At 34.9% G+C, this 18,757-nt stretch overlaps 4 protein-coding genes across 23 annotated transcripts in view; 2 read left to right on the top strand and 2 right to left on the bottom strand.

The window, feature by feature from the left end:
• Positions 1 to 1,270: 1,270 nt before the first annotated feature.
• Positions 1,271 to 5,572, top strand: LOC148275499 (uncharacterized; the record flags this gene model as incomplete). Its single annotated transcript, XM_088235648.1, has 4 exons — positions 1,271 to 1,405; positions 1,482 to 1,611; positions 2,901 to 3,088; positions 4,297 to 5,572. Coding segments are annotated over 4 exons (714 nt in total), but the record flags the coding sequence as incomplete, so codon positions are not given.
• A 1,032-nt stretch (positions 5,573 to 6,604) lies between these two features.
• cpa (F-actin-capping protein subunit alpha) lies at positions 6,605 to 8,123 on the bottom strand. The gene has a single exon (XM_088235624.1). The coding sequence runs from the start codon at positions 8,094 to 8,096 to the stop codon at positions 7,236 to 7,238; it is 861 nt and encodes a 286-aa protein (XP_088091750.1). The 5' UTR covers positions 8,097 to 8,123; the 3' UTR covers positions 6,605 to 7,235.
• A 963-nt stretch (positions 8,124 to 9,086) lies between these two features.
• On the top strand, positions 9,087 to 12,363 carry ND-B14.7 (NADH dehydrogenase (ubiquinone) B14.7 subunit). The gene is made up of 2 exons (XM_088235647.1): positions 9,087 to 9,737; positions 12,233 to 12,363. The coding sequence occupies exons 1-2, from the start codon at positions 9,209 to 9,211 to the stop codon at positions 12,250 to 12,252; spliced, it is 549 nt and encodes a 182-aa protein (XP_088091773.1). The 5' UTR covers positions 9,087 to 9,208; the 3' UTR covers positions 12,253 to 12,363.
• RIC-3 (RIC3 acetylcholine receptor chaperone) overlaps positions 12,354 to 18,757 on the bottom strand; it is a 51,738-nt gene continuing 45,334 nt past the window's right edge. For all 20 annotated transcript variants that reach the window (XM_088235625.1, XM_088235629.1, XM_088235626.1 and 17 more), the window contains 4 exons: positions 18,271 to 18,384; positions 17,057 to 17,132; positions 15,950 to 16,032; positions 12,354 to 15,405 (listed from right to left, as the gene is read on the bottom strand). In XM_088235625.1, the coding sequence (XP_088091751.1) occupies positions 13,906 to 15,405; positions 15,950 to 16,032; positions 17,057 to 17,132; positions 18,271 to 18,384 (1,773 nt within the window). In that variant the 3' untranslated portion in view covers positions 12,354 to 13,905. The remainder of the gene's footprint in view (positions 15,406 to 15,949; positions 16,033 to 17,056; positions 17,133 to 18,270; positions 18,385 to 18,757) is intronic.

Below are 18,757 nucleotides of genomic sequence, written 5' to 3'. Positions count from 1 at the left end.
TTTAAATTCTACTCTAGAAGAATAACCCTGTAAGCTTCTACTCTAGAAGAATAACCCCGTAAGCTTCTACTCTAGAAGAATAACCCCGTAAGCTTACACTCTAGAAGAATAACCCCGTATGCTTCTACTCTAGAAGAATAACCCTGTAAGCTTCTACTCTAGAAGTTTGTCAGCAGGTAGGAACGAGAGAGGAAGTTATGAAAAATCAGAACACCTAACCATCAGGAAAATATCACAAACTATAATACCTATAAAAACATGTGAAATGGATTAAAAAAAATTAAATGTATTTTCAAAATCAATATAGAAGTGATTTTATGCATAATTTTTAAAATTAAATTGTTAAAAATTTGTCTTTACAAAAACGTGACACGTTTGGCCTTGACAATTAGGAATTTTAGCCCTATGGGAAATTTGATTCAAAAAATGTTTTTTTACGCGCAGTAAAAATTGGAGGGTTAAATTGTAATGCAAAGTTTACTAAAAATGTATGAAAAAAATTAATAAAAAACATTTTAATAAAAATGAACTACTTTGAACGTCGTCGCTGGTTCATTTGAATAAAACCTATGATATGAGAGTTATGGAAGACTTCCGGTTTGCTTGCCGTGGACGGACCAATGGTAAGAACGGATCAAGAATAACTGGAAAAATACCTCTGACGTCACACACGGAGTTCAACAGTCTATTAACAAATAAAAAAAACCACTGAGCCTCCTCATTGTGATGTCAAGATTCATGATGACGTTCTATTTAAATTTAAACGGTTACAAACAAAGTTCAAAATTTAACAGTTTTTGTGGGAATTTGAAAAATAATTTGTATGCTATTAACAAGTACAATTTTTTTTTTTACTCGACAGTATTTCATAGACCCTTGTTAATTTAAAATTGTAAAAATAAAGTGAAATTTCCTTATTGAGAAAAAATCTTTCTTGGGTTTTTCTCTTGCAACTGGCGGGAATCGAACCCACGACGCCAGTTTCAAAGTTGGCCGTCTAACCAACTGCGCTACGGCACCTGTCTTTTTTGTTTGTAAAAAGAGGTTCTGGTGTGTTCTGATGTCGTTTGAATTTACCAAGCAGTTTACAGCTTAACCCCTCATTGGTCACATATTTGTGTTGATTTACATCTTGCAATCCTAATAAAATATAATATTTTTAAAGATATTCCATTTGAAAAAGCTGATTTACCAGTATTTGTTTATACAATACTCCAGTAAATTAAGACTTGAAATTAACATTTTCTATTTAATTTATTTTTATTAACAGGCAACCCAGAAATACAACACTTTGCAGAAGCCCGTGGAGCAGTCTCCATTTCGCCTATTTCCCAAAGTGCTAACTGATGGAACCTTCGCCTGCCAAGCCAACAACTCTTGGTGTCAGTGTGCCGCTACTCTGGAAGTAAGTACTAATCATTTCTTTTCATCCTACTTTTTTAAGGGGGCGAGTTTTTTTCACAAAACTTCTTCTTATTCAGGTGTGTGTCAGCTGGAACTCCCACGCAGGGATCCCCTTTCCTGAGATGGCCCTCCTGGAGGTGCAGCTTCCCACCGGCTACGCCCCTGACCGCTCGTTGCTCTACAAACTCCTCAAGCCTGATAGTCTGCGTAAGTTTTTACCTGTACCGATATTGAACTGACAAAATGTTTTATTCGACATGTATATAAAGTATTCAATTTATAGTATATAATTTATATTGGGCTCAATATATTTCATTACTCTGTGTCCAGGTCGATGAAGAATACAGTTTTCGGTTTGTGAAATAGAACCAGAACCCTGGAGTGTTTTCGACTCGATCGCTGCTCTCAAGTATAAGTCCCGAATAAGAAAATCAAGTGGGGATTAGCCGACCTCGTTTTGAAGTAGTCGATGCGTTCGTTTACCATTCTTGAGTTTGATTTTTGGCAGGGTGAATGTGAAATATTGATTTTAATAGTTTTTCGAACTGCAATATTTCTGGACTGGCAACTGAAGTGTAAGAGACTGATTAGCTTACCTTCACATAACAAATGATCAAGTTACGCACCTATGCACCACTGGGTGCAGAAAGGGGAACATGTTTCAAGTCAAAAAAACCCAGCAAAATATAAACACTCGTTCAGCAACACAAACTAACTGTATTGTCCCATTTGTATCAACCGCCTTTGGTAAAAAGCAATATAATGTAATTGCTCCAAAAATATTAAATGATTCATTGCCAAATATAAAATACTCAAAATGTAAAGCAAATTTTAAAATAAAAATAACTGCACATATAAATAGTGTAGCGAGATTTTTTTGAAAAATATATGTAAATAAAAAAACGTAGTACTTTATATAATTGGTACACATATTATTTACATTTTTATGTATTTATATAATAACGATTTTTAATTTCTTACATTTGATTAGCTAGGCATTTATAATTAAGTAGTTTTAGTTTTTTTTATGTCATTGTTTTATTAGTACAGAATTACTTATGCTCTAAAAGATAAAAAATCTCCATCTTAGAACAGGCTGAGCCATGTTAGATGGAGACTATCATAAACAGAGAACACTCCGTTTTCATTTTATATTAATTAGTTTTATATAGATTCCCCGTTATTAAATATGTATACTAATTTTATGCAATAAATATATAAAATAAAATAAAATAAATAAATAGATACAAATATCAATTTGTTTCTTCTTTTTTGGGTGATTACTAGTAATTAAACACACACTTTTTTCTACAAAACACTCAGTTTACTCTGAAGATGGCTCTTGCAATGGTAGCCGAAACGTCGGAACAAATTCAACACACACGGTATCACCCAAAAAAGAAGAAACAAATTGATAACAGTGACCGTGAAAACCTTCGTACCTAGACACAAATATATATATATATATATCTTTAATCTCTAATTTTCTGGTGCAGTGCTGAGACGAATAGAAGAATCTTCGGAAGTCAGCTCTATCTTCATGTACCTAGCGCTGCACACACAACTATCCTCCATACAACCCCACGAGTGCTACACCCTGTACCTGGTGGGGTTCAAGGGACATACCCAGCCCGCCGCCATAAGAGTTATGGACTATTACCACACGGATGTTGCGCACACCACGGTAACCATATTTTTATTTATTTAACTAAGGGGAGAAACATCTTTAGATTAATATTAATAACATCAATTTTATGATCATTTATTAATCATCATTCCCTTTCCACACCAATGGTGCATTGCAGTGACGAACAGAGATTTTTTTATACGTTAGCTACAAAAAATGTTTATAAATTTTCTAACTCTCTCTTGAATCGATGCCTCATGTCTGAGGATGGTGATCACACCCGACTCCAGGCATGACTCGTCTGTGGACAGTCTCCCTCCACCTGGAACGGTCTTGTGCTGCTCTGTAGGCTGGTAATTCAGCCACCAAGCCACTTTATCTTGTCAGTTGATGTTCACGCGACCTTTTCCCTTCAACACTTCCCAGGAGGATAGTTTTCTCCAAACTATCAGAGTACCCCCTGGAAAAATGTCCAAAGAACTGCAGGATTCTTTCTCGCACTTGGATGTTAGTCCTTCTCTTATGTCTAGTTCCTACATATAGGTATATAAAAGTAATATATTTTATAAATGGCTACTTTTTCTTTGGATTTGTGAACATCATCTTTCTGCATCAAATGATGACAACAGAAGATTATTACCAATAATCTACTAAATAAACTTAAACAACAATTATTATTTACTTTGTCATATACCTATATTTTACAATACTTTAATACATTTAAGTTTGTAAGGGAAAATTCTTGATGGAAGTTCATTGTAATTTATTATATAAATAAAAGACGACTGATACTTTAATCCACAAATTTGGAATATCCAGTGACCGGTTTCATCGCTTTTGCGACATCTTCGAGAAGATACCAGTCTCGAAGATGTCGCGAAAGCGATGAAACCGGTCACTGGATATTCCAAATTTGTGAATTAAAGTATCACTCGTCTTTTATTTATATAATAAAATACTTTAATACAACACTGGGACAAAAGTGTATTTAAAAATTTCACAATGACATTCAATAGATATAATTCCATTATGATTGAAATGTCAACACTTTGATTGATTGAAATTAATAATGCCAAAAAGGGCCGCTTGGAGCACCCTGAAAACAAAATACTTGTAACAAAGATTATTCGCCAAGGTTCCAAAAGTAATAGTATTATTATATTTCTAATAAGCATCGTCATATTTTTTATTTTTTTTATTTAATTTTGCACCCTGTTATTTTGAAACTGTAAAAGTTGAAGCGCCAACGATTATTCTAATTCCAGAGTTATTCCATCCCAGAGGCGTGCTCCTTTGACGGCGACCGTCGGCCTCACGAAGAGCCCATGATGCTGGAGAGGGATCCCATGGAAGACTACGACGGAGGCGCCAACACCGGCTCTGGCCAATTCGGCCCCGACTGGCACGTCGTCGACACGGACTACGATCTGGAAACCCCCAAGACTATTGAGGGAGTTCCCGCAGTGTACGCCTTGCCCCCCCCTAACTTCAACGCCAGTAATGAGGAAGAAAACCCATCTAAATAAGATCATCATTTCCACATCCTTACCCAGTGATGCACAGGGCACTGCATTAGTATTCTGATTGTGACATTGATCATTGGATCCAGTCCAGGGGGTCGATTACAATGGGAAGTTATCTACACTACGTCGTGATCATAAAACACTGACGGATGTACGAAAAATGCGACATATAAAAGTAACCCAAGTATCAAATGATATACTTTAGTATCTACTAATCGAATTGTGACATAAAGTGCCAAAAATATATTAAACCGCTCTCGTGTAAATTTGAAGAAAATCACATGCGTTGTTAGAACATAGATGATTACTTTTTTGTATGTAACATTTTAAAATAAGTGTAACAAAAAAAATGTAAAATAGTTTAATTTCTGTACAAAATAAAAGTTTAAAAAACAGATCCTCGCTAGTTAAACCGTAAAATCAAGTTTTGAATATGAGGGGAAATTTTTGAATCGGCTTATTATGAAATGGAAGATATCTAAATTTGCTACATTTTGTCTGACTGAGTGCTGTGTTTGATTGTAAGATTTTAAATAATTATGCTTTGCAAACTCAATGGAGAATGATAAGTTAGGTATAATTTAAATCCAGTTTTGCATGGTTTAGGTATTTTTTTATGCACACTGAGCTTAGAAGTTTGCTTCTGTAACCTCCTCATATAAGGATAAAGAAAATTCCTCAACAATCTAGAGGCTAAATTAGATTTATTTATGTAAGAGCAGAGAATACTCATTGTAGGATAATTTTTCATTTAGTAGTATGTAGGAATATAAATGATAAGTGAATCAAAGCATCTAAATTTGTTGCAACACTTTACACACTGTGTAACATAGTCAACAGGTGGAAGAGTTGAGGAAATGCAGATGCATAAACATAGGCAGAATGGTGAATGTTACACGGTGTGTAAAGAGGCAACTTAAACCAACCAACGACAGGTTTAAAGCCCTGTAAATGCATAGACTTCCATATATTCCCTTCTCAAATTTTTTTTCTCTCTGTTGCAACAAATTTAGATCTGAATAACTCGCTAGGGATAAAATCCAGCCAGTCTGCAAAAATTTGGACCTACTCAAAATATTGTTGAATCAAAACACCCAAATAGTTGGAATATGAATAGTATTAATAGGCTATCAAAATAACTTTATTATTTCATTAAAATAAATCCTTGTCTATTGTTGCGGGCAAAGAACGGCTATACCGAATATTCCTAAAATAAGTCCACGGATAGTTTTGTGTTATGCTAAAAAAAAAACATTTATTTTTTAATAGGAGCACATGCACAAAAATATTGAAAATATCTGGAGGTAAATTAATAAATAAGATTGTGGAAGTGAATTAATTATTTAAAAAATAATATTAGCGTCATCTTTAAGTTTCATTTTTATAAATTAAAAATGGTCCACACAAGTTTTTTAAAACTTCATATTAATTTTTCGATCAATTGTGATAAAATTGGTGATGAACAAATAAAATATAACTATATGCGAATTTTATATAATATTTTTTGTTTATGTTTATATATGTATTGATTTGTTTCATGATCTGACTGAATATTTTATCTTACGAATAATAAATTATTGGATTTTTATATTTTGAAAATAAGTGTAGTATCATTTTCCCTGTTTCACGTACATATTGTCAAAACATCGAATCGGAGATCCAATAGATTCAATGGAATGGTAAATGATCCTGGATATCCACAATAAGTCAGAAATTCATCGCAAGTATCAGAATGCACCAAATTTGAAAACATTGCGAGTTTGTTTGAAAATACCAGAGCAAAATGCCTATATTTTAGCAACAGGTGATACGTCGCCGCTTGTCAACCAAACACATTTATCATGCGAACGGTTTTTATTTAAATGTTTATGACATCACAAAAGTTCAATTTAGTAGTCGTACGATTTTATAAATCATAAAATACCAACTTAAAGCACTCCGTGACATGCGATTAACAATATCTGTAAAGGGCATAGAGTTCTATAAAGATAAGGAGAATGATAACGAGGCACGCATCCTGTATACACTCGTGCAACTACAAATGAAAGGCTTTTATGAACATTTTAATATAATTTATTAAAATGAAATTTCCCATACATATAATACTCTCGATTGCCAATGTAGATAATAAAAATAATATTCCACACTGGTTCAATATAAAAATAAGTAGAACGTAATACAAAGTAAAGTAAAGTCTCAGAGAGAAGAGAAGTCGGGCTGTACTCCTCGGCTGTGCACCGACTGGCAGAATACAGAGGCCCCGCAGTGATGCGTGATGCGCCGGTTAAATAAATATTCGTTATTTCCAATTTATTAAATATCTATAATAAAAATACACTATTTCTGTTTCAACTCCCGATACCGCACGCGACGTGTAATACGGCTAACAACAGAACACAACATTAGTCTATACTCGTTCCCTCAAGTGTAGTAAGCGCCTCCGTCATCTTCCACCAAATTATGTTAGAAGGAAAATTAAAGATCGACCAAGAAAGTTTGATCGGAAAGGCTTCGCAGATTCGTTAAATTTAAACGGTTAATCGGTTACGGTACGAGCAATTCTGCAACCTTCGGCGATTATTAAATATTTGAACAAAATTTATACTTATATAATGATTATTTACATTTACAATAAGACGCGGCCGGCGGCGCACCGACCCCACATTCTGTACAAGCGAGCATCATTGGCTCTTCAACTCTTTACCGATGCTGTAGGAGACGATGCGCGTCCAGTCGATCTTGGTGCGCGTCACGGGCAACTGGCGGCGCAGGGCCTTGAAGGTCGTGTCGCTCATGGTCTTGTAGTTGTCGGAGATGGCCGCCTGGTAGGCCGCCTCCGCCTCGGCGATCAGCCGCACGGCCTCGCGCGCCGCCGCCGCCTCGCCGCCCGCCGCCGCGCCCAGCGTGGCGCGCACCTCCTTGCTGCTCACCAGCTGCACGTTGCCGTCCTCGTAGTAGTGCACCTGCACCTTGAGCACGCCGCGCAGCTCGCCGCCCGCGCACGACCACACGCTGCGCCAGCGCCCGTTCCAGAAGTTCTTGGGCTGGAACTGGTGGTCCTCGATGCACGCCACCAGCGCCGCGCCGCCGCCCTCGTGCGCCCGCGCGAACACGGAGCTCACGCCGTGCCTGTAGTGCGACGCCGTGTAGGCGCTGAGCTCCTCGTCCAGCGCGGCGCGCCAGGCCTCCGTCGCCGGATCCGGGTCGTGCCGCTCGAAGTCCGACCCCTCCTTGCGTAGGTGGTCGTACCGGAAGGACTGTTTGGAGCGCGGGTCGAAGAAGCGGCCGCCTCCGAGGTCGTTGTGGTCGGTGATCAGAGCCTGCAGGTCCGAGCCCTCTACCCTGACGGGAGTGAGCTGATCTTTGTTGTACTGCGCGAACGCACCACTCGCGCCCTCTTTTAGGAGGCTGTCGTTGTCCAATAACACTCTGACATCGTTGAAAACTTCGTTAAATTCTCCCGGGGGTGAATGTAATATAAAATCCGACACGATTCTCACTTTTTCCCGATCACTGATTACTTCGTCACCGTCCGCCGCCATCTTTGATAGGTTGGGTTTTTTGACACCGCACTGACAACTGAGTCAAGCGACCAACATAACCCCTGTAACCGATACCGATACCGATAACATTTCCGGATATTCGTTTACCTACCAACATCAAAAATTTGTTTTTAATTTTTAAAGATTTAGTTAGAAAAATAATATTATTGTATTTTCCGCGTAGTCTTGTCATTCAAGATCCTCAGTTTCTTTCCAATGGTTCTTTTCAAATAAATTTATAGATTTTTTTCATTACTATGAAAAAGGAATTCTTGAATTCAAGCGACATTTAATTTCACGCTATTTTCTTTAGCTATATACATTATAGATCTTTTTGTACTTTAGTTTATAATAAAATATTATTTATCTAGGGAATTTGTATAGTGTGAAAATTTTCACTAATTGATAAATAAACAAAATGAGCTTTTCGAGATAATATATTTTTAAGTAGATTATTATTATTGTTTGAGTTATACACATAAAACATTACGAATAAATCTGGTTCTGTGTTCCGTGTCTGGGCAACAGTTGGTCTGGGCGAATGAATAATATGGTTATGTGTTTGTGAAATAGAAACGGAATTCCAGAAGAGTGTTTTTGACTTGGTGGGTTTTCTTAAATAAACGTCTTGATAAAGGAAATCAAGTGGAGATAAGTTCGCCTTGTAGTGAAGTGGTTGGTGCGTTCACCCACCATGCCTGATAGCCTCGGTTCGATATGAAATATTGGTTTTGAAGGTGTTTTTCCACTGCAATAATTCATTGTTTCTGAACTGGCACCTGAAAGAATAAACTGATAAGCTTAACTTCTTATAACAGATGATCGAGTAGCACTGCATTTGGCGTGCCAATGCAATGTAGTGTGCACCATAGGGTGTGAATAAGGGGATGATGATAATAAAACATTTCAATTTCAATTATACGTATGAATGAACGGCACATATTTTATGCGTCGGATTTATTAGAATAGGTAATTTGTAATTTATTATTTAGAGCTTGCGAGCGGAAGATGGTGAGTAATTTTTTTACTGGCAATTCAACGATTGTATAACATCATCTGTCAGTTTTATGCCCGTCTGAAATTTTCCCGTCGCTAGCGTTCGGGATTTTAGAATGGAGCTCTTGAAGTATAATTATTTTGATACTCCGGACGGTGACGATTTATTAAAAAAGTTAGCTTTTACAAATAAAATCGCTGGAGCCGCCGGAATCGTATTTTCGACTTACGACGTCCTCCTTTACTCTCACCCCAAGGGTTATATCCCCATAGTGGGAAGGTATTTTCTGATCACAACACCGATGCTCGCGGTCACCTCGGCCTTCACGGCCGCCACCTTTGTTTCTACGAACATAAGAAAAAAAGACGACGAGTGGAATTATGTCATTGCTGGAATTGCGGCCGGTTGCACTTGGGGTGCATTCCGCGGTAGTGTGTTCAAAGGTTTTAAAATGTCCATGGCTTTCGCCGCGATGGGAGCCACAGTGAAAAATTCGTACTTGAAAGGGTGGGATCTGTTCCCAGAACCTGATCATCATATTGGCGGAGTGCAGTACGTTCGCCAGCAAGACTTTACGCTGACTGCGGATCGACCTCGTAACTGGTCCCGATATCCCGAGGAAGATGGTGCAGGACTCAAATGTGGTAAAGTTCCGTTTCTTCCCCTTTATTATTGCTTTTACCAACCATCTGGTGGTAATATTATCCAGAAACAAAATATACAATATTAATTTACGAATGTCAAATGGGAGCATAACAATATTACAGGTAACAAAACATATCATCATCACTCATTCATAGGGCACTGCATTGGTACACTAATCGCAGTGTAGCTCGATCCTTTTTTGTTACATGAAGGTAACATGATCAGTCTTACGCTTCAACTGCCAGCCAGTCCAGGGACTGTGTATTCTAGTGTAAAAACACCATTTAAATAAATATTTCCTGTCGAGCATGCCAGGAATCGAACCCGAGACCTCTAGCATGGTAGGCAAAAGCTCTGACCACTAACACCACAATGCCGACAAAACAAATAAAATGGAGAAATTTTATAAAACTTCATACAACATAGAATTATATATGAATTAATACCTACAAAATAAAAAGGCGAGAGTCAGAAATGACTAATGTTATAAGAGAGCTTTTAAGCGCTTTTAGCTTAAGCTTATTTATAAATTTGTATAAACCACTTTAAATCTTGAGTCATACGTCGACCGGTTCCGAGGTTACTTCCTCATCTTCAGGACTTGAACTAACATAGAATTACTCGCATTCCTATTTATATTATAAAATATTGTAAGAAAGAAACAGAAGAATGAAAGAGAATCATAACAACATAATTGATTATTTATTATGGGGAGTTTTTGGTTCATGGCTTTACTTATTTCTAATCTTTTTAGATTGTCTAAACGAAAAACATTTTATGGTAATATGTAAAATTTCTACATCAGCTTCTCGATTAAAATCATGGTTGTCGGGTAGATTAGTTGGATCCACTAGTTTTATATAGAATGGATTCCCTGGTATTCAACATCCATACTTATTTATGCAATAAATTTATAAAATAAATAAGAGGATTTGCGTATTTTGATAATTTATTATTGTTGAGATATCTTATAATGTTCTCGGATTCTATAATTTTTGAAGTAACCTCGCAATTGCTCGACGTATAACTCAAAAGTCAAAGTGGTTTATACAAATTTGTAAATAAATGAGTCTAAAAAAATGAACCACAAAGTGAACAATGTTTTTGAAATTAGAAAAACTTTTGTTTTATGTATTTATTAACTTAACAAAAATGATACATTGCCTACTTTTAAATGTTTTAAAAGAAAAAACGAGATGCTGATAAAAGTAGACTAGGATGTTTTGTAGATAGAGAAATACTTGGGTTGATTGATATGCTCCACCGTGACCTATTTTGTCCTACTAGACTTGTATGCACTTCTTTCAGCAATGCTCTAACATTTTTATTAGCTTCCTTGTAGAACGTTTGTTTTGAAAAGGAATTTTGCGATCAAAAGATAAGTGATTCTCTAACATCTAACACTTTAACGAGGAGAATGTAGCCGGTTTACATCTATCAATATTTTTTAAACTTCAGGTGCTAATTTTGTAGTTGAGATTCTTAAAACTGCTTGTTCATCGGTGATGCTTGATCGTAAAGTCCTTTTATTTAGATTCATGATTGAAAATGTTTGTTCACGTATTTATGTAAGTTGTTCAAAAAATAACCAACACTTTTAGAGCAAAATCTTTGAGTCGGATGGATCTTAAGAATGCTATAAATTTTTTAATATTATGCTCCTTTTCTCTAGTCTTAATTTCTCTTCTTCCTGTGACCACTTTCTATACAGCTATTTCCTACTTTCTATACAGCTATTTCCTACTTTCTATACAGGTTCCGGCAAATAGGTCGTAAGTCGGCTCATGCAATAATTTCCTTGCACATATGTACATACTGAATACATAAAGCTGCACAATGATATTATTGTACAATGAAAATGAATGAAATAGCGTGTCACTGTCATTTATTGGGTTTCTCAACATTTCATTTTATATTATTTTGGATTTGTCTATTTATTTATTTAATAAACGCCCTGAGGGCTCTTCCAATATACAGTTAAAAGTACATAAAGCATTAACGAAAATAACAAAAAATAAAATCATTATGAATACTGATAAGGACTTGGAAATATCGATGTATCGTATTGTATTTTTACATTTGTTACGCATAAGTGTACTAAAAATGGTTTCATATTATATTGACAACAGATCGCGGATTATGGTCGTAAAGTCGAACGAATAGCTGTATAGATATTTGTTTATAAGTTTATAAATTCTTCAATATCAAATATGTGCGTATCAATTTTTTATGTTGAAAAAGGCAGAAAAAAATACTTTTCAGAAATACAATTACAGCACAAAAATGCAAATCGGGATACGCAGTTTGGCCAGGTCTGATTTATATTATAAATTATCACTGATGCGCTGCGATCGGAGTACCGGTCAGTGTCTTCTGCACCATTGAGTGCCGATAAGGGAATGATGATAAAAAAAATTGATTCCACGTAACTCTCATTTCTATGCAAACGAGTATGTATTTTACTAAATAATGATGTATTTTTTCTTCATTTCAGTTCCAGCTGCATCCCGTTGAATAAATTAGACATTTATGAAATTATTTATCATCTTACATAAAGTTGTACACCGGGGGAAACAAAACTTGTTAGAAAAATATTGTAAATAAAACAAATCCAAGAAACTCAAATTTTTGTTTTCTTTATTTATATAACAAACTTATCCCTATTACAATTTACAAAAGGAAAGACAATTTATAGAATCAAACAAGCTAAAACAATGTTAAAGTTCTACTTTTTAGAAACCATAAACTCCACTGAGTATTTTGTCAAGAGTAGAAGCAAAAGGCTTACTTCATACAAACAAGATTTATTTTGCAATGAAACCCTAATTCAATCTTAGACAAATAACATTTTTCATATAAAACCTAATTTGTTATGACTATTAATTAACTATCTAAAATATTGAAAATGTAATTATGACAATTCAATGAGTTAAAAACATTTTGAATGTTGGTTATTTTACTATTAAATAATAGGGAAATTTGATGAACGATTAAAATAAGCGACATGACATTCATGTACGGAAATGTCTTAATAGAATTAAGTAAAATACTTGTAACAAGCAATATTTGTTATTTTCAAATGCATATTAATAAATAAATTGTTAAAAAAGGGTTGTGCGGAAAAGAAAAATAATCTTCCCAATATTAGAACAGAGGTTTTGGCTTAATTTAAATTGATCTAATCAGCGTAGAATATGTATAACAATTTATATTGAAGACATTTAGGAAGATTTCAATATGTTAAGTTGATGTATGGAAAATGCAATCCGCTATAAATGCTAAATGCTATAAAAAGCCAGTCGCTATAATTGGCACATCTTAAAGTCTTCTTAAATTATATATTTGGCCAGAAGAAATCTAGCTAGAACAATTCCTTCAAGTTCCTCTTTCTGAGAATGTATCTTATTTGTATAGTAAATATACAATGCAAATTACTTTTTGTAAAGATTTTATTGCAATGTCTTAAACAAGATTTTAATTTGACTAATATTATTAGATACTACTAAATAATCATTTGAAAATCTGAATTTGTCAAAAACCATGAATTTAATTGGTAAATAAATTTCTGACTAATATGAGAAAATGTTTCAAATAATTACTTTTAAATAACAAAAATTCAAAAATTAATGGTGTGACATCACTCGTCATCAATCTCTGCTACGCACTACTCTACATGCAAATTAAATGGAAACACAGAGGGAAAAGTAAATTATAACGGGAAATATTAGTGTAGGTTCTACGAAGCAAATAATACCTTAGTTAGTAAAATAAATAAAAAATGAGCATACAAAAATAAATGTCATTGCGTATTAACCTACAAAATACATGCTTATGTCTGTTTTTACCGATTAAATAATGATTTGCTTTGGTAAAATCAGCTGTAATGGTTTCTACGGCTAAGAGTAATATCTGTGTTAATGGAAGAGTAGTGTAACAACCCGTACGGACTAGAATCGGCCGGAGAATACTCGGCCGGGGTCACCAGGAGACCTGTAGGGGCCAGCGATAATGAGCAAACTCTCGAATTGTCACAAGTATCCGCTAGTATGGTGCATTAGTGAGCCAGTTAGTAAACGGCTAAGCATTCCCGAAGTTTTGTCTTATAGAAGCCTCAAAAGAAAATAGTTGAGAAGATCGCTTATCAAAAGACTAGGATAGAAATTAAAATTACGCTTTCTCTGCCCCAGTTTCGGGGATTTCTTCATCCTCCACTTCAATCTCCTCTTCTTCTTCTTCTTCGATAATTTCTTCCTCTTCTTCTAAAATTTCTTCTTCCTCGACAATTTCTTCTTCTTCTTCCTCTTCTTCTTCATCTTCTTCATAATCATAGTCACCGATGACTTCAGGTTGAGCGGTTTGAGGTACAACATTCTCAGCGCTGGGTGAAATCTTATTGTCTTCAACCTTCTGTTCGGTACTATCGATGCGCTTCATCTTTTGTCCATCGAGAGTTAATAACGGAGGATCACTCTCGATTGCTATAGAGTCTGTTGACTTTGGAGCATCATAAAGCTCTAAATCATCCTCTACTATTGAGGACACAATATTTTCAAGAACCATCGCCTCAATTTCATCTAGATTTGAATCACTTTGAATCATTCCTAAATTTGGACTTATGTTTTCTTCTAAGCCAGGTATGATATTATGATCCAGAACTCCAACATTCACTTTTACATCATCTTCGCATGCTGTTACAATACTTACCATATTTCCATCATCAGCATTCTTAATTTGAGGTGTCTCAGAATGTTCAGTCAAAGTAGCGGTACTGCCAAAGTCTTCTGTAATTCCAGATTCGAGTTCTTCATTATTTGTAACTATTTGGTCATCGGCATTGATGTTACCTTCAACTAAGATATTGTCAGTCAGAATTCCAGCATTTACTTTTACATAATCTTCAAGTGCTGTTGCAACACTTTCCACATTTACCTCATCATCATTCCTAGTGTCAGAATGTTCAATCAAAGAAGCGGTACTTTCAAGATCAAAGTTTCGCATATTTTCAGATTTGAGTTCATTAGTTGTATCTACTTTATGATCTGCATTGGGAGAGATGTTATCTTCGATGCCAGCTAAAATATTGTCAGCCAGAACCGCAACATTTACTTTTACATCATCTTCCAATAATGTTACAACATTTTCTATATTTACAACCTCATCGTCATTAGTTGCAGGCATTCCAGAATCTTCCACTTTATCTACGTCATCGTCATAAGTATTTTTTATTAAATCCACAGTGAATTTAGACTTTTCAATATTTTTTATCGGTTGAACATTTGAATAAACATTTGAAGCCGCAATATCATTGATAATCCTAGATTTAATATTTTCTATAATATCTTGGAGTTCTTGGCCAACCTTCGCCGTCACATCTTCAAGATTTGGAGATACGTCAAAATTTTCATTTTTTATATCATCAATAGGAGATTCATTATCCTTTTCTTCAATCAGAACATTACCTTCCGAAGTTGCCACTCTTAGTTCCTCTAAATTCATAGCCGCAACGTTAGAAAAAACATCGTCAATTAATTTAGCTGCAATATCTTCAACATTATCCTCGCTGTTAAGATCCCTTCTATTTCTGAACGATGGTTCATTATCCAATCTACTAATGACTTCCATTTCTTCACCAATTTCTTCATCAGAACCAGAACCATCCTCGTACTCCTATTAGAATAACATCAATTAAAATCTGTAGAGAAAAGATATCTGAAAATTCTTTTTTGCCCATTTTTTTGAGTTACCTGATATTTTTATGGGTTGCTCTTTGAAATACAAAAATGACTTGTCGAGTGCCAAATTATGTAAATGTCTTGTAAGTATTACAATGTTTTTTTATTTGGGGGAACTTCGCAATCTATACGTTTAAAAATCATATGCATGCTTCAAATAATTGGAAAAACAGGGACGAGCAAACTCAGTGTAAAAATGGGGTAATTTTAAACAGAACGAATTAAAAATTGGGGAAAATAAAAATATTGAATACATGCTAAAAAAAAACTCAAACGACATTGGTTGATGATGAGTTATTGAAAATGCAGTTTATTTTTTAAGTTCTCTTAGTTGTAAAAAAAATGTAAAGATATATTCCCGTAATCGTAAGAGTTTAAACAGTGAGTCGAAGTGTTGGATTCCAACCCTGGACCAAATAAGATTCTCTTTAATTGCTAATCTGGATTTTGAGAGTAAGGTGTGAGGAGAAAGCTTATACCCCGATGTCTTGCTTGGGAGAAGTGGCAGCGCTCGCCGTTTGGAAGTCTTCATCGTCGTCAAGTGTCAGGTCGTCTTGTATGGCTGTGAGAAATAACACATATTTCTACTGTTAAAAATACATTACACAAGTCAACAGAAATTTAAATGCCAAGAGGGACAAAGTTTAAATTGTTCAAAGAAAAAATAGAAAACCTAACATTTTATTTAAATGCATATTGATAAACAAGAAATCAATATTTATGTTCATGGTTAAACATAGTTAAATTAGAAAAAATCACCCTAAAAGGACCATACATATTGATAAACGACAACCGTGAAAATCTACGCACCTATTTAAAGCAATAACTTATTTACATACAAACTATTTGCATTTTATTTAAATAATCCAGCAATAAAATACAAAGGTAAGTATGTAGCCAACTCACTAGCCTATAGCTTCGTTCATAATCGTTATTCCTTTTCCGCACTTAATGGTGCATAGGGCACTATAAACACATTCCTTTTACGTCCTTTTCGCTTTTTGATATTTTACAAAAATTGAAAGTAAAACAGTTTTATATAACAAAACAGAAAGTTTGTTTATTGTATTAAACACAGTTAGAACTTCTTTGGCATAAAGACAATACTCTTATATAGGACAAAACATATATAATACAATGCAGAACCGTGAAAATGCTGTAAAAGTCTAAATGTAAAGAGGTATGACTGCTTTCCTTAGTGAAATTGGTAGCGGAGATCCTGAGAGGTTGATGATAGCCGATGTATGACCAACACATGTTCAAGAACGAAGTTTGAATTGTAAATTTTTGGTGATTAATTGTTTTTGGCTAGTAAAATAATGTATTTTTTACTGTCTTACTAACCCTAGATAGTCAAGTAACTTTATATTAATGTAATAATTTTATATATGTATAATAAGTAGAAAATTAAAAATCAAGGCGTTATCAAGTCAATATTTGTAATAGTTGTTAGCGACATGACGAAGCGATGGGTTGTATGTATGAAACCGGTTGGCAATATTTTAGTGATGCTAAAATAATTCAAAAGTACTTAAAATTCTGATTATATAAATTGAAATATTGATTGATGAAACAGAATTTCTTACCATTGTCCCTATCTGGAGAAGTCTTGGCCGACTCGTCGTTGATCAATGACAAGGTCATCTTTCCGCTAAGGACAATCTGAAAGAACAGCCATAATAAGAGTAACACAAAACACTAATTTTCCAAAGTTTAATACAATACATTAAAAGGGCAACTTAAATGGTAGTTTCTCCAATGAATAAAACATATAACGACAGAGCTTGGATTTAGTACACTGGAAGAACGGAGTCAGCGTGGTGACTTGATTGAAACATTTAAAATCTTAACAGAGAGATGTAATGTACCGAAGTCAAAATCATTATTCACCTTGAACAATAACAACCATCTCAGAGGTCATTCACCCAACTCCAGGAAGAACTTCTTGGCAAACTGAATTGTGGAGCAATGTCACACATTTTGTCACGCCATACTCTTTTATTATATCGACTTTTAACACAGTATCACTACTATACCTTTCTTCACTCGTACGTTAAAGTGTTAAATTTAGATGTTCTACATAATATATACAGTAGAACTTCGTTCATACGAACTCCAGTCATCCAAATAAGGCCGACTATCCAGATCGTTATCAGGAAATAAAAATAAAGTAGAAGTTTTCAATTTTAATTGAATTGTGCAGTTAATTTCGCTGGACATGTTTAAGCAAGTTTTTAATGTGATTCCAATACGCTATATTATTTCAAAAGCAATAAAATCCGGCACTCATTGATCCGGACAGTCAGAGTTAGCAGTAATATTAATCTCAATAGTTAAAAGCACAAGATGACATTTATTTTTTAATATTATGTTTGCAATTTACATCTGATAATCATGATTATTCCCTTTTCACACCTAATGGCGCATAGGGCACTGCATTTGTATACCAACTACAGCGCATCTTGATCATTTTTGTTACATTAAGGTAAGGTGATAAGTCTATGCTTCAGGTGACAGTCTAGGGACTATGGAATATTCTAGTGTAAAAACACCTTTTTAAAATAAATCTTTCACATCAAGCTTCTTACATGGTAGGTAAACACGCTGGCCACTACACCACGAGGTACCACATCTGATAATAGATATGCTAAATATCCCAAACTTGCGTATTAAATTCTTGTGAGTTCTCAGAAAAAAAAAACTTAAAATCTTTTATCGTTTCTCCTGCAAAGTTTTTTCTTTTACTAATAACTCAACTCCTCCCACCATAAGGATATTATGTGGTGTTAAGGAAACTTACAGGTGTATCCTTGTCACCCCCGTTAGTGAGTTGAGTTTCCGAATCGGAGACGAGAAGTCGAGATTGGTGTGGCAAAGCTCCCTCCAAATAGATAGAGGAGACTTCCACAGGGGGCTGCAATATTCATATAATTACATTAGAACACTTTTGTGTTTAAAAAATGGACAAAATGGAATAGAATTACAATCGCCGACTATAATAATATGCAAGTACTTACCCTAGAAGATGTTCAATATTTTTAACTCAATTTACTAGCAAATGGGTACATTATTAGCTCGAAGAAAATGTCTGGAATTTCATTAGGGGTATAAAAACTTACTGACATATAATACATAGACACGTTATTCCTATACTAGCTACATATGGTTGCCATTCAGGCAAAAGTCACTAGCCCAAAAAACATTATTTTGAGGAATTGCAATTCGAAAGTTTGGAGAGATTTTTGTGTTTTGGAGGTTTTATGTACTCAACATAATTCATTCATGTT

This window comes from Micrasema longulum, unplaced genomic scaffold (genome assembly GCF_059751315.1).
Source record: "Micrasema longulum isolate JH-2025_06_02 unplaced genomic scaffold, ASM5975131v1 h1tg001412l, whole genome shotgun sequence".
Classification (NCBI taxonomy): Eukaryota; Metazoa; Arthropoda; class Insecta; order Trichoptera; family Brachycentridae; genus Micrasema; species Micrasema longulum.
Note: the sequence above shows the minus strand (reverse complement) of the source record. Positions and strands in the feature narration are given on the sequence as shown.

Bases quoted from the DNA above. Each gene is read 5' to 3' on its own strand.
- cpa (XM_088235624.1), bottom strand. From the start codon at position 8,096: ATGGCGGCGGACGGTGACGAAGTAATCAGTGATCGGGAAAAAGTGAGA.
- ND-B14.7 (XM_088235647.1), top strand. From the start codon at position 9,209: ATGGAGCTCTTGAAGTATAATTATTTTGATACTCCGGACGGTGACGAT. The intron at 9,738-12,232 runs GTAAAGTTCCGT...TCTTCATTTCAG, and splicing joins TGGTGCAGGACTCAAATGTG to TTCCAGCTGCATCCCGTTGA.